The 15,620-nt window shown below is 42.8% G+C and overlaps 1 protein-coding gene across 1 annotated transcript; it reads left to right on the plus strand.

Annotated features, from left to right (window-relative positions):
• Positions 1–3,926: 3,926 nt before the first annotated feature.
• Positions 3,927–7,122, plus strand: dtx3l1 (deltex E3 ubiquitin ligase 3L1). The gene is made up of 5 exons (XM_021620562.2): positions 3,927–4,178; positions 4,328–4,410; positions 4,519–4,673; positions 6,247–6,458; positions 6,784–7,122. Exons 2-5 carry the CDS (start codon positions 4,335–4,337, stop codon positions 6,851–6,853), a joined length of 513 nt encoding a protein of 170 aa, XP_021476237.1. The 5' UTR covers positions 3,927–4,178; positions 4,328–4,334; the 3' UTR covers positions 6,854–7,122.
• The last annotated feature ends 8,498 nt before the right edge of the window (positions 7,123–15,620 follow it).

The following is a 15,620-nucleotide window of genomic DNA, read 5'->3' on the forward strand; positions in this document are numbered from 1 at the left end:
GAAAGGAAATAAATGTTATTCAAATCCATTGAGTACCTGTCATTCTCTCTCATTGTAGCCTAGTGTTTATCAATGCACAGTGACCCCTCCAATTGGCTACTGAGTGACTGACCAACCCCTCTTAACCTGTTAGAAAGATTAATCATTTGTCAGCCACACTGAGGTACAGTATTCCCTCTCTCTTCTGTCTCTCTTTATTTTATTTTTTTCTATATTGCTTTCAAAAGAGTGGGGTTTCAAGAGAGAGGGGAGAGAGTGAGAAGGAGAAAGAGAAAGAAGACAAAGAATATTTAAAAAATGTAGACATAGAAAGTGAAAGTAACAAAAAAGGCTGAGCAGGGTGGGGGCAAAGGAATCTCCTTAAGGAACATTGAAGGCGCTCAAAGCATCACCACCCAGACAACAAAACTATTCCTGTTGATCCAGGTCGGTAGCGAACTAGTCCTGTAGAGCCCCGCTCCCCGTCTCCCACTCAGAGCTGTGGACTTAAAGGCAGCTGAGGGCAGAGAAAAAGCCTATCTCTCTTCGTCATTCGACCATTCCTCCTATGCACTTATTATTGTCCCATAGGACTTGACTTATAGCCCAGGGATACAACTCCAGTTATTGTTTGTATCAACACTTGCACCAAGGTATAGACGAGAACGAAACACTGCCCAAAAGAAAACATGTACTACTGTGTAAAAAAGTAATCTACATTTAAAATCTTCAATATCACAGGCAGAGGTATACAAAATACATACACTGGCAAAAGAAAGCAACATAAAAATGTAAATACAGTGGAGCAAAAAAGTATTTAGTCAGCCACCAATTGTGCAAGTTCTCCCACTTAAAAAGATGAGAGAGGCCTGTAATTTTCATCATAGGTACACTTCAACTATGACAGACAAAATGAGAAAAAAAAATCCTGTAAGTCTTCACAAGGTTTTCACACACTGTTGCTGGTATTTTGGCCCTTTCCTCCATGCAGATCTCCTCTAGAGCAGTGATGTTTTGGGGCTGTTGCTGGGCAACACGGACTTTCAACTCCCTCCAAAGATTTTCTATGGGGTTGAGATCTGGAGACTGGCTAGGCCACTCCAGGACCTTGAAATGCTTCTTACGAAGCCACTCCTTCGTTGCCCGGGCGGTGTATTTGGGATCATTGTCATGCTGAAAGACCCAGCCACGTTTCATCTTCAATGCCCTTGCTGATGGAAGGAGGTTTTCACTCAAAATCTCACGATACATGGCCCCATTCATTTTTTCCTTTACACGGATCAGTCGTCCTGGTCCCTTTGCAGAAAAACAGCCCCAAAGCATGATGTTTCCACCGCCATGCTTCACAGTAGGTATGGTGTTCTTTGGATGCAACTCAGCATTCTTTGTCCTCCAAACACGATGAGTTGAATTTTTACCAAAAAGTTATATTTTGGTTTCATCTAACCATATGACATTCTTCCAATCTTCTTCTGGATCATCCAAATGCTCTCTAGGAAACTTCAGACGGGCCTGGACATGTACTGGCTTAAGCAGGGGGACACGTCTGGCACTGCAGGATTTGAGTCCCTGGCGGCGTAGTGTGTTACTGATGGTAGGCTTTGTTACTTTGGTCCCAGCTCTCTGCAGGTCATTCACGTGTGGTTCTGGGATTTTTGCTCACCGTTCTTGTGATCATTTTGACCCCACGGGGTGAGATCTTGCGTGGAGCCCAGATCAAGGGAGATTATCAGTGGTCTTGTATGTCTTCCATTTCCTAATAATTGCTCCCACAGTTGTTTTCTTCAAACCAAGCTGCTTACCTATTGCAGATTCAGTCTTCCCAGCCTGGTGCAGGTCTACAATTTTGTTTCTGGTGTCCTTTGACAGCTCTTTGGTCTTGGCCATAGTGGAGTTTGGAGTGTGACTGCTTGAGATTGTGGACAGGTGTCTTTTATATTGATAACAAGTTCAAACAGGTGCCATTTATACAGGTAACGAGTGGAGGACAGAGGAGCCTCTTAATGAAGAAGTTACAGATCTGTGAGAGCCAGAAATCTTGCTTGTTTGTAGGTGACCAAATACTTATTTTCCACCATCATTTGCAAATAAATTCATTAAAAATCCTACAATGTGATTTTCTGGATTTTTTTTCTAATTTTGTCTGTCATAGTTGAAGTGTACCTATGATGAAAATTACAGGCCTCTCTCATCTTTTTAAGTGGGAGAACTTGCACAATTGGTGGCTGACTAAATACTTGTTTGCCCCACTGTATACACAATTCTGTCTTCATTGGAGTAGTAGTGTGCGCTCGTCAGGGTGTTAATTTGTCTGTCAGTGGGTGAGACAATACAATTTTGTAATAGTGTGTCAGAATGTCTAATAACGAAAGTACTGTATACTGTCTATCAGTCAGTCAGTGACTGCTCCTATCTTCACTTATAGAGCTAATGTGCATGTTAACAACATTTCCATTGAAGGTTGCTCATAAAAGCACTCACAAACTTCTACAGATGCACAATCGAGAGCATCCTGTTGGGCTGTATCACCGCCTGGTACGGCAACTGCTCCGCCCACAACCGTAAGGCTCTCCAGAGGGTAGTGAGGTCTGCACAACGCATCACCGGGGGCAAACTACCTGCCCTCCAGGACACCTACACCACCCGATGTCACAGGAAGGCCATAAAGATCATCAAGGACAACAACCACCCGAGCCACTGCCTGTTCACCCCGCTATCATCCAGAAGGCGAGGTCAGTACAGGTGCATCAAAGCTGGGACCGAGAGACTGAAAAACAGCTTCTATCTCAAGGCCATCAGACTGTTAAACAGCCACCACTAACATTGAGTGGCTGCTGCCAACACACTGACTCAACTCCAGCCACTTTAATAATGGGAATTGATGGGAAATGATGTAAAATATATCACTAGCCACTTTAAACAATGCTACCTAATATAATGTTTACATACCCTACATTATTAATCTCATATGTATACGTATATACTGTACTCTATATCATCTACTGCATCTTTATGTAATACATGTATCACTAGCCACTTCAACTATGCCACTTTGTTTACATACTCATCTCATATGTATATACTGTACTCAATACCATCTACTGTATCTTGCCTATGCCGCTCTGTACCATCACTCATTCATATATCTCTATGTACATATTCTTTATCCCCTTACACTTGTGTCTATAAGGTAGTAGTTTTGGAATTGTTAGCTAGATTACTTGTTGGTTATTACTGCATTGTCGGAACTAGAAGCACAAGCATTTCGCTACACTCGCATTAACATCTGCTAACCATATGTATGTGACAAATAAAATTTGCTTTGATTTGATTTGATAACCCCATTCACCATTAAAGGAAACATTTAAACAACACTGTAATTTCAATCAGTGCATGATACTATCTGACATGGTAATCTATGTCACCATCACACTTACTCCTAAAACACAATAGGACCAGTCTGCCACACCCAGTGACCCACAACACATGTATCATGCATGACTTGACCTGTCTGGGGAGTTTGGAGCAGTCTGAAAGAGTTTTGGTCTACGTTGACATCTATTTGAAGTCACTGTACTGATAGAAAGTCTCATTTCCTGTTGTAATATGCATTCATTTATCAGTCGAATTAAATTGTCGATGCCACCAAAACACCCGTAAAACACATTTTGAGAAATGGCATTGGAGAAAGTGTTGCCTGGTCATTGATGACTCAGTTGACAATTCAAGGAACACAAGAGCTCAAGAACATTGTAACGACGGTGAAGAATAACAATCTACTGTAGATTAAGGCATTTAAGGCATCAACACCAACCCATCTAAATGTGAATTAAGAAGGAACCAACAATAAACCACATGATAATGTCTACTTTCTGCCACGCCTCCTTTTGTTGTGAGGCTGAACAAGGAAGAACCTCAACCCCTGTGCATATACTTTCCAAAAGTACCTCCCGCCACACCCACCCGAACACACATGACAGGACTGCCAGCATTATTGTCAAAAACATTTGACCGCAGCATAGTACTCAGGTGACAGCTTGGTAGAGGAAACAGAGTTACTCAGACCCAGTCCCAGACCGTAATGGTTAGTATTGGGACGAGCTGAATGAACGTGGTCTGAGCTACAGGACCAGAGGAGAAAATAAGGCTCTTGAGGAGTAACAAGGCTGTGGAGACCATCACACAATTGAGTGACACAGGTGAGGACTAAGTTTAATAGATCTTGGCAATCGCCAACCATCAGACTTGCTGGATGTTTTCACAGTTTAATACTACAATGTATTCATTGAAATAGTTTATAATCCTCTCTTACTGAAAGGTACATTGTGTTATTTCTCTCCCCCCACAGCCCTGCTATGGGTGCTAAACAAGAGAAAATGTATTGCACCAGGTACTTGGATGGTCAGGGACCCCCAGCACTGATAGACCAAGGTACACTACCTGGATATTCTTCTCTCTCTCTCGCTCATCCCTTTCTTTGTCACTCTAATGCTTAAGATTGAACTCTGACCCTACCTGGTTGTGTGTGTCTGCCCCCAGCTAATGGGGATGTGAAGGGGAGCTATGCTGAGGTGTCAGAGGGCAGCCAGCCAGAGGGACAGATGACATGGGTCATTCTACACAGAGACCTCCCTGGTTACCCAGGGGACAACACCATACAGATCAATTATGTTTTTGCAGATGGAATGCAAACAGTAAGTTAGTGTTAAAACAAAAGGCTTCAGTACTTAGCCTGTATTTATTATACAGAATAGCATACATCATATAGCCTGGTCCCAGATCTGTTTGTACTCTTGCCAACTCCATTGCTGTCTTTGTCAAGCCAAACATGCCAATGAGTGACAGGAGGAGCTGGCATGATAGCTCAAATTTCAAATTCAAGTTTGAAGTGTATTTGCCATGTGTTGGATATTTTACTCCCTTACTCACTCATACTGTTCTATTCTAAGTGTGTTCCACTTCTGAGTGTTCTGAGGAAAGAGAAACGCATTCTACAGGTGCTTATAGAGAGTTTGGTGACATTCCATCCTGTTGATGTGATGATGTGGTAAATCAGGTTAGGCTGGTCGCTAGTCATTGAGATGTTGCATACCACCGAGGAGGAAGCACAGAATGGGTGATGTAATGCATTCACTACAAGTCAGCAACTAGCATGAAGGAAATCAAATATCTTTGAATGTATTCAGAACAGGTGCACCCCACTGGGCAAAAACTGGCTGAATCAGCATTCTTTCCATGTCATTTCAACAAAAAAAAGTAAATGTGATGATGTTGAATCAACCCAACTTCTAACCTAAGTCCAATGTCATGGTGACATTTTTGATTGATTTCACGTTGAATTTACGTTAGTTTATAATGAAAAGGAACAAACACGACCGGTTACCGGGCTTTAACTTTACCACTAATAAAAAGGAAAACATCAAACAGACAGGAGTGTACATAGTATTTTAGACTGGAGGTACAGTCATTCATGCCAGCTACTTGCTAGCCTTTTGGGGGCCCTAAGTAACATTTTGTTGGGTCCACCCACCTTTTGGCGATGCGTTTTAGTGGCCCACCAATTGATGACGGAGAGACTAAATTGAAGTTTTAGAGTTATTTTCTACACATTTTGCCTTGGGGCGTAGTGAAAATGTTGCAGTTTTTATGCAAGTATGCTGCAATTCTATACATTTTTCCATGACTTAAGCCAGCCTTTTTTTTTGCAGGGGGGGGGGGGGGGGGGGGGGGGTTGCATCAGCAGTCACTCAATTAGCCCATGTCAGCTAAAATGATTTAGATTGTTAAGTCTACACTCTTAAAAAAAGGGTTCCTAAAGGGTTCTTCGGCTGACCCCATAGGAAAACCCTTTTTGATTCCAGTTAGAACCATTTTGGTTCCATGTAAAACCGTCTGTGGAAAGGGTTCTACATTGAACCCAAACGGTTCTACCTGGAACCAAAAGCATTCTACATGGACCCAAAAAGGGTTCTTCAAACTGTTCTCCTACAGGGACAGCCGAAGAACACTTTTAGGTTCTAGACGACCCCTTTTTTTAAAAAGAGTACAGCGGACAGCTTTCTAAACTTGTAGTAATCATGGTCGAATTAGCGAACGGGGTGGGGCCCATTGATCATCAGTTATCATACTATAAACTGCAAACACTTGCCTCCAACCTATGGCAAAATGTGTAGATTTGCAGGAAATCAGCCGTAAAATTTGAAGTTTTAGAGGTATTTCACAGATCCATGATTATTTTGGATTTATTCAGATATTCTGATTTGACAGGACAAGCATCCCAATCCAGGGCAGACGTTTTTGGGAATGAGGACATTGGCGTATTTGCCCGACAACCGCGATGGAAGGAGGATCCTGGGGCTATTGGATAAGGCCTTCTACCAGAGGCTGGTCTTTACTGTAGCAACCAATGAGAATGGAGAGGATATGGTCACATGGGCAGATATACCCCATAAAACAACCCCTGATGCAGGAAAAGACAGGTTAGTGCTGGATGTGTGTGCTACAGAGCAATAGAAAAAGGCAAAGTTCCCATGTTAGTGGACTCTGCATTCACGGTAAACCCTCCATACATTTCGGCTCAATCGGAAATTACCTTCACATTTAAATAATGCTATAACACTGAACTTTGGTGATACAGAAATAATCAAGCCTTAAATGATTTATCTTTAAATACTCACTTTAAATCTATTATGTTTGTAAATCTATGTAATCTGTCTGTCCCAGTGTTTCATCTATATTAACTCTGCATCTGTACACACAATTTACTTTAGTCATAGACATTCATTTGTTTTTCTGATAATTCAGTCACAGCTATCCAGACCCGGACTACTTGAAAACAGCGAGGAAAATACTGAAAGACAAAGGCATCGAATGAGAGGCGACTAAGATCCAATCAACATCAGTTATCAACACTGTCAACGTCAACAGTAATGTCTGAAAGGTGCTGATTGCTCTGTCGTAGCCTACAGGTCCCGGTGTACAATTATTTGAGACCTCTACAGCAGGATTACGTACAAGTTTATTAGCTGCTGTAATGTATCGTGTTGGTTTTGTTTCTTGAAAGCTTTGATAATATATTAATATTTTAGACTACAGGGTCCTTATGTACAGAATGTACAATAAATAGCTGTTTGCTGCACACTCCCTCTTGTGGTTGTTTATGTCTCTACACTCACTGTGTTTCCCTCCAAAACCAGCTCATAGGCACCTTGTTCCCTATGTAGTGCACTACTTTTGACCAGGGCCATGTCCCAAATGGCACTCTATTCCCTATATACTGACTACTTATATTGAATAGGAGGTGTGTTCTTCAGGAAATAGTAGTCTGACATATGTCAGTGGTTCCATAAAGATAACAGCATTCATTTGAAAACTAAGGTTTGTCACATATCCACACACCAGTCTCTCCAAACCACACAAATGACTTTTAAGCACAGGATGCTTCCCAACCTTTGTCTACCTCCCTGCAACAACACCCTAAGCCCTAGCCCCTTTTCCTGAGAAAAAAGTTTACCCTCTCATAGTTATTATTTTTCTGATCTCCTTCCTTCCTTCCTGCTGGCCTAGCGTGTTATTGGTCCAGATTGCCGAGTGTGAACTTTCCCAGGGTGACGGCAAGGCCCTCTGTTCTTTTCAAACTGAATTACAGCCTGGGCTTCATACAGACAATAAAGTCTAATCTCATTGGCTGGTCCCATTAGGGAGGTGTCTGTCATCCAGGGGCGCCTCTTAAACCACTTTCTCCTGGACGTTTCACAGTAGAGTCATCCGTCCCAACTGTCAGGGTCTGGAGCTGGAGCGGCAGCCACAGCCACCGCAACGACAGCTATCAAATCTGTCTCACTGAGGCACTCAAGTCCCCCCTCCCATGCACCTCGCAGGCTCGTATCCTCCAGCACATTCTGGCCCCCATCGTCGCCACTTCCCCTGTCATCAGAAGCCTCCTATCTCTGTCTTTCTTAGAAAGACCCATGAGGAAAAGAGATGACTTGATGCTCAGTGTGTGCATGTGTTTGTGTGTGTGTGTGTGTGTGTGTGAGAGAGAGAGAGAGAGAGAGAGAGAGAGAGAGAGAGGGAAAGAAAGATTGTGTATGTGAGTGATCGTGTCTCTGTCTCTGTTAGCAGTGTTTTGTATTAGCCTTTGTGACGCAGGCAGCCCTGTTAGATATGGCCAGAAATCATTGAGAAATCATGCCTACCCCTTAGACCAAAGACAAAAAACACTTTTTTTTAATCAGCCATAGAAAGCTTGAATTCTCAGCAGAAATATTTTCTCTCTCCATTAATTCCTCCTCTTCCTCTTCCTCTCCTCTCGCTGTATGAGTCCCAAATGGCACCCTATTCCCTCTCTTCCCTACCTAGTGCACTACTTTTTACCACAGCCCTATGGGCCCGATTCAGACCAGAGTTAAGCTGTCATAAATGGAACATAATTCCCTTTTGATGCACTTTTCGTCTATGCGTATTCTGACCAACTTATTTGTTTGGGGGGAGATCAAGTAAATTAAGGTGACTTTCACTTAATTCCCTCCACCTTTACGCGCAAGGAAAATGTGAATAAGGTCTAGCGAACCTTTCAGTGCCAAGTGGGAAAGGCATGTATTTATTTTTGGAGGATAGAAATAACACCGTTCTCCATACACTGCAATTTACAACCTGATAAACACCATTGACAAGAGCAAGGTACATTAATAATCCATTTGGACAAAGGAATTGTAAATATAAATGAATCTTGTTCTAGATATATTTGACCTTATAATCGCTGGAGACAAATGTGTAACCAGTCATATTGGCAGCAAACTGAAGCACATCAGCATATACAGTTTCCCACTGTAAAGTTGATGAAAAACTGTGCCATTATGCAACATCACATTTGCACTGCCTTTTAACATGCAGGGGTGGGCACTCTCGAATGTCTTAATTACAGGATACCTTGACTTTCTCGGTCTCCTATTTCTATCATGTTAAATATTTGCCACTATCAGTATCAACCGTCAGTAGGCCTAATAACCACACATATTCAACTGACATTTTACTGTTAGTTCCCTTCAGTTGGTTTAGCCTACATTATCATTCCATTTCCTTCCATTCTTTCATTTATCTTCATTTGTTTCCTCCTGGCTGTTGCTGAGGATCATAAGTAACAGTGGATCATATTTTTTTTTAAAGACGTAGGCTAATTAAATCGTTATGTAGCGGAGCGCAGACCAAGCCTTATTAATTATCATTATTATTATTCAATTGTTTTGGATAAACACTCCAAACAGCCTACCAGACCGCTCAGAGGCATCCGCATGGTCCTAAAGCACACCATTGCCTCACATTCCAATTATATAACTGGGGGGGACAAAAATGCTATTTCAAAATGTGTGTGTGTGTGTGTGTTTTTCAGAATGTCAAACCACCGTTTTCTTTATTTTGTGCGAAATGGCTCTCCAACCCATTTTTTTATGATTCATAAGTACTTTCCTAAACCTAAATAATCATGAGCTGAAGTAAAATATCCCAGAAATGTTCCATACACACAAAAAGCTTATTTCTCTCAAATGTTTGCTTACATCCCTGTTAGAGAGCATTTCTCCTTTGCCAAGATAATCCATCCACCTGACAGGTGTGGCATATCAAGAAGCTGGTTAAACAGCATGATCATTACACAGGTGCACCTTGTGCTGGGGAAAATAAAAGGCCATTCTGAAATGTGCAGCTTTGTCACACAACACAATGCCACAGATGTCTCAAGTTTTGATGGATCGTGCAATTGGCATGCTGACTGCAGGAATATCCACCAGAGCTGTTGCCAGAGAATGTAATGTTCATTTCTCCAACGTCGTTTTAGAGAATTTGGCAGTAAATCCAACCTGCCTCACAACCGCAGACCCCATGTAACCACGCCAGCCCAGGACCTACATATCCAGCTTCTTCACCCGAGGGATGATCTGAGACAAGCCACCCGGACAGGGGCGGCAGGGTAGCCTAGTGGTTGTGTGAGCGCTGGACTAGTAACCGGAAGGTTGCAAGTTCAAATCCCTGAGCTGACAAGGTACAAATCTGTCATTCTTCCCCTGAATGGGCAGTTAACCAACTGTTCCTAGGCTGTCATTGAAAATAAGAATTTGTTCTTAACTGACTTGCCTAGTTAAATAAAGGTCAAATAAAAGATGATGAAACTGTGGGTTCGCCAAACCGAAGAATCTCGGCACAAACTGAAGTCAGAGAAGCTCTAACTTCAAAATGGACTGAGTTGCTCCTTCTCAAGAAACCAACATTTGACTTATCTGAAGGTCAAAAACTACAGACCTGTATCCCTTATTTATTTTCTTTACAAAACACTTGAGCGTGCTGTCTCTGATCAACTTTCTCATTATCTCTCTCAGAACGATCTTCTGGATCCTAACAAGTCAGGCTTCAAGACGGGTCACTCAACCGAGACTGCTCTGGTAGGCCGCTCCTTCCGAGTGGAGTGGAGTTGTGTCTCCACCAGTGGAGTTGTGTTCCCGGCTTGTGCCATCAAATCCCTGCAATTTATCCAGAATGCTGCAGCCCGCCTGGTTTTCAACCTTCCCAAGTTATCTGATGTCCACTACAAGACCATGGTGCAAGAGGAACTGCCCCTCCCTACCTTCAGGCTATGCTCAAACTCTACACCCCAACCCGAGCACTCCGTTCTGCCACCTCAGGTCTCTTGGCCCTCCCAAGCCTACAGGAGAGCAGCTCCCGCTCAGCCCAGTCCAAGCTCTTCTCTGTCCTGGCACCTCAATGGTGGAACCAGCTTCCCCTAAAAGCTAGAACAGCAGAGTCCCTGCTCATCTTCCAAAGACATCTGAATACCTTTTCAAACAGTATCTTAAATAATCTTCCTCCTCAACTCGACCCCCCTCCCCTCAACAAAAAAAAGATAATAATAATAATATGGTGTCATGTGGGCGTGCAGTTTGCTGATGTCGACGTTGTGAACAGAGTGCCCCATGGTGGCAGTGGGGTTATGGTATGGGCAGGCATAAGCTACGGACAACGAACACAATTGTATGTTATCGATGTCAATTTGAATGCATAGAGATACCATGATGAGATCCTGAGGCCCATGGTTGTGCCATTCATCCGCCGCCATCACCTCATGGTGCAGCAGGATAATGCACGGCACAATGTCGCAACGATTTGTACACAATTCCTGGAAGCTGAAGATGTCCCAGGTCATCCATGGCCTGGAAACTCACCAGACATGTCACCCATTGAGCATGTTTGGGATTCTCTGGATTGACTTGTACGACAACGTGTTCCAGTTCCCGCCAACATCCAGCAACTTTGCACAGCCATTGAAGAGGAGTGGGACAACATTCCACATGCCACAGTCAACAGCCTTATCAACTCTATGCAAAGAAGATGTGTCGTGCCGCATGAGGCAAATGGTGGTCACTAGGGCTGTTGCGGTGACCGTATTACCGCCACACTGGCGATCACGAGTCATGAAGGCAGTCAAACTCCACGTGACCGGGCAGTCAAACTCCAAGTGACCGTTTAGTAATTAGGCTTCTCAAAGCTCTGATGCTGTTATTGGTCATTAGTAGCCTACCAAACTTGCTAACTGCCTGGTACTCAGCACTTTATTGTCCCTCTAATCACTCTGACACCAATGCAAATGTGATCAAAAATCTAATCAAACACTTCATGAGAGCCCATGAGCTCATGTTGTGCAACGTTTCTATAGGCCTATGCAATTGAGCTAGACAACAGAGTGATGACCTCTATTAAAAAGGGGAGGATCCCATCAGCTTTCTGACTAGGCCTAATATATTTATTTTTCAACTTTCCTAATATTAAGCACATTGCTTTTCTTAACAACAGGAGTATAGGCTACCTGGCTGGCATGAAAATGAACCATGAGAAAAGCTCCTCCATTCACTATTTAAGTGCGTAGATGACATATTTTTCCCCCACTGCCCCTGTTTGGAGACAAGTGCATGATAATGGTCCATTCTAAATGAAAACAAATTTCACAAATATATTATTTAGTATATGTAAAGAGAAACTCAAGAATAGTTTGAATGGGTGACAATATTTTTTGCAGCTTTTTTAGAATCATAGCCGCACATGAATCGGCTTTACAGGGGGTGTAGAGCCTAACTGCATACATAAGCAGCGTGTGAGTTTCATGTTTGGGGAAGATCATTTTCACCATAGAAATTCACCTTTATAATAAACTCAGTTAAATATTTGAAATTGTTGCATGTTACGTTTATATTTTTGTATGGCTTTCTTTCATTGATCTTCTCAACCTGTTCCCTTCCCTGTTCTAGTGAGTCTGTAGAAAAAAGTCAAACTATGTAAAAGGCACACTGTATTTAAAGGGATGGCTTAAGATAAATGTACCGAAAACCCTATTCAATGAAAACGCCACCACAAAATCTGTTGGCCAGCAAGTGGGAGGGTTTTCAGCAGTTGAATGAAATGTATTCAGAGTGTGCAAGGTAGCCAGCCACAACTGAAGAGCGCATTACACAACTGAATAAGGTAGGCTAAGTCTGAATACCAACGACTGAGAAGTGCATAGGAAAGGCATGTGTAGGAAAGTTGGAATCGACTCCTATGGGAATAGGTGCCATTTGGGATGCAACCAATGTCTCTCTGTACTAAGCGGTGTACAGTTCCCTTGTTAGTGGTGATGAATGGGCTGTGGAGCTGGTTTCATTAGGGTCTTTAATTTGAACCACAATTAGATGCAATCCCTTTTAGAAGACAAAGCAGATTCCCAGACAGTTCATTAAAAGACATGGGCCACAAACGCTGAAGATGGATGCCTCTGGTCTCACTGGCCTGGGTCTCTCAGTCTGGGCCTTGTTCACAGTTTACTGAACCCCCATGAGGCAACTTTCCCCTCTTTACTCTGTAGTTCAAACACTGGCAGAGAAACGGTGGTGATTTTAGTAGAAAAAGCAGGTAAAAGGAAACAGTTAATTTCTATGTAAAAGTGTTGATGTTGAAAACACCACACTTTTCTCATACAATAGTTGTCACGCTCGTCTGAAGAAGAGGAATAAAGCGCAGCACGTGTTCATGATACGTATTCAAACTGAACCAAAATAACAAAGTGGAACAAAACAAAACGGTTCTGTCTGGTGCAAACAAAACTACCCACAAAACACGGGTGGGAAAAAAGCTGCCTAAGTATGATTCTCAATCAGAGACCTCTGATTGACCTGATTGATCAGCTGCCTCTGATTGAGGACCACACCCGGCCAAAGAAAGAAATAGAAAACACAGAAATAAAGAAACTAGACTGCCCACCCTAGTCACAACAGTGATAATTATGTCACATTGTTAAGAGAAGATAAAGTGAATGTAAAACGCTGTTTGGTTAGTGTGATTAGCTAGCACCATGCGAACAGATCTAATATTTTAGTTATCCTATCAAACAATAGGGATGATAAAGTTTGATGACGGTCAGGTTGTTCATAGAACTGACTCAGCGGGGGCAAACCCATTATTATAAACAAATACCTCCGGACAAACATGCAATCAGTAGCTGTGTGCATTATTGATCAGGGATAGAGACGATGGAGTAATGAAGTTATGCCCTGTGTCCAGGGTTTTGGAGTGAGAAAAGAAGAAGAAGAAGAGGAACTTTTAGGTCAACCAAGAGCTTGAACCACACGCAAAGTGCCTGTGGGTTTCTTGGAAAAACAGTGTAAAAAAAAGAGGACTGAAAACACAACATAGATTTGAATCGTCAGGGCTGTCATATGAGCTATTGTGTCTCGTCGGGGGAACAGCCAGTCTCGCGTCCCTCCCTGTCCGCCTGACAGAAGTTTGCGCTGCATCCCATTTGTGTCACTGTGTCTCCTGTTTTACAGGCCCTATAAACCCTCCATGACAAGGGGGAAAAGAGATGGTAAGCCATCAATTAGACCTGAATGGTGTCCGTAAAAAAAAAACAGGCTGATGCCACAAAGGTGAGCTGAGTCAATCTCAGAAGGAAAATGGTTTACGGTGTGATAAATCTTACAGAGAGAGGTGGATAGCGTGGAGACATCTCCGGTCCTGTGGAGGTTACGGGATGTCCTCTCCTCTTTCCCTGAGGTTATCAAAACAGAAAGGTAAAAAAAAAAAAGAAGAGTTATTTAGCTAGCTGATCCAGATAGAACAGGGACACACAGGATCCGTGTGTACAACGAGGTCAGCTTACTTGCAAACAAACTGGCCAAGATGTTGATAGGCTTCTTCCATAGAGGTGGAAATGAACTTTGACAATCCCTGAAAAGGCCTGCACATGGAAAAATATTTGTTTACATAGGACAAGGTTAATGAACAGCGTACAGAGGAGTGAATGTGTGTGTGAGACGTTAAGGGATGGGGGAGACCAGCCACCTGTGAACATGTCTGTGACTTACAACATTCTGCTAAAGACAAGATTCCAATGCATCATCGGGGGCCACACTGCCTGCCCTCCTGGACACCTACAGCACCCGATGTCACAGGAAGGCCAAAAAGATCATCAAGGACATCAACCAGGCGAACCACGGCCTGTTCACCCCGTTATCATCTAGAAGGCATGGTCAGTACAGGCGCATCAATGCTGGGACCGAGAGACTGAAAAACAGCTTCTATCTCAAGGACATCAGACTGTTAAATAGCCATCACTAGCCAGCCTCCACCCGGTACCCTGCCCTGAACTTTGTCACTGTCACAACCGGCTACCACCCGGTTACTTAACCCTGCACCTTAGAGGCTGCTGCCCTATTTACATAGACATGAAATCACTGGTCACTTTAATAATGTTTACATTCTGTTCTACTCATTTTATATGTATATACTGTATTCTAGTTAATGCCATCCTATTGCTGTACATATACTATTCTATACTACGTATTGTACAGATATACTAAATATTCTATCCACATACTGTCCATAATGTCTATAATGTCTATACATCCAGTCCGACATTGCTTGTCCTAATATTTATATATTTCTTAATTACATTCTTTTACTTTTAGATTTGTGTGTATTGTTGTGAATTGCTAGATATTACTGCACTGCTGGAGCTAGGAACACAAGCATTTTGCTACACCCGCAATAACATCTGCAGAATATTTGTATGTGACCAATACAATTTATTTGATTTGATTTCTAAGGTACCAGACTCCATGCTTTCAAAAAGCCACCACACAAACCTCTGTCTCACACACACATTGAAAAGGCAACACTCACATACCCACTCAATCCCCACAATGCCATTCATATCATATCTAGACCCTGACTCTTTCCACCCTTCCCCTTTCCCTTCCCCTGTATCTCTTTGAGGCTGTGCTCTTTTCATTTCTGACAGAGACCTGTCACACACTCTGTGCCCCCAGTGTCCCCACTTTGTCCTCTTACAGCGCTAGCCAAAGACTCAGAGATGGTCCGACCTGATAGCCCTCAGGCCGATTGTATACTAAGGTTAGCTGTTTGCTACTCTCATACAGAGACACTACAGTGTGTTGATATCTTTCTATAGCCCCGAAGAGCAATGCTTCTATGGAGTCAGAGATCTGATACAGTACAGACCTTCATTGGCCCCTCGCCTGCACTCCTCCTTTTAGCTAACATTCAGTCTTTTGAGAGGCCAGAGATGGAGGGCTGTGATACCGTCGACGTAGAGTTGTCGT

The sequence above is a fragment of the Oncorhynchus mykiss genome, chromosome 11, assembly GCF_013265735.2.
Source record: "Oncorhynchus mykiss isolate Arlee chromosome 11, USDA_OmykA_1.1, whole genome shotgun sequence".
Lineage (NCBI taxonomy): Eukaryota > Metazoa > Chordata > Actinopteri > Salmoniformes > Salmonidae > Oncorhynchus > Oncorhynchus mykiss.

What these genes read in the sequence shown, in the direction of transcription:
- dtx3l1 (XM_021620562.2), top strand. Translation starts at nt 4,335, where the DNA reads ATGGGTGCTAAACAAGAGAAAATGTATTGCACCAGGTACTTGGATGGT. An exon ending in CCCAGCACTGATAGACCAAG is followed by an intron (nt 4,411 to 4,518) that starts GTACACTACCTG and finishes GTCTGCCCCCAG; the next exon opens with CTAATGGGGATGTGAAGGGG. An exon ending in TTGCAGATGGAATGCAAACA is followed by an intron (nt 4,674 to 6,246) that starts GTAAGTTAGTGT and finishes CTGATTTGACAG; the next exon opens with GACAAGCATCCCAATCCAGG.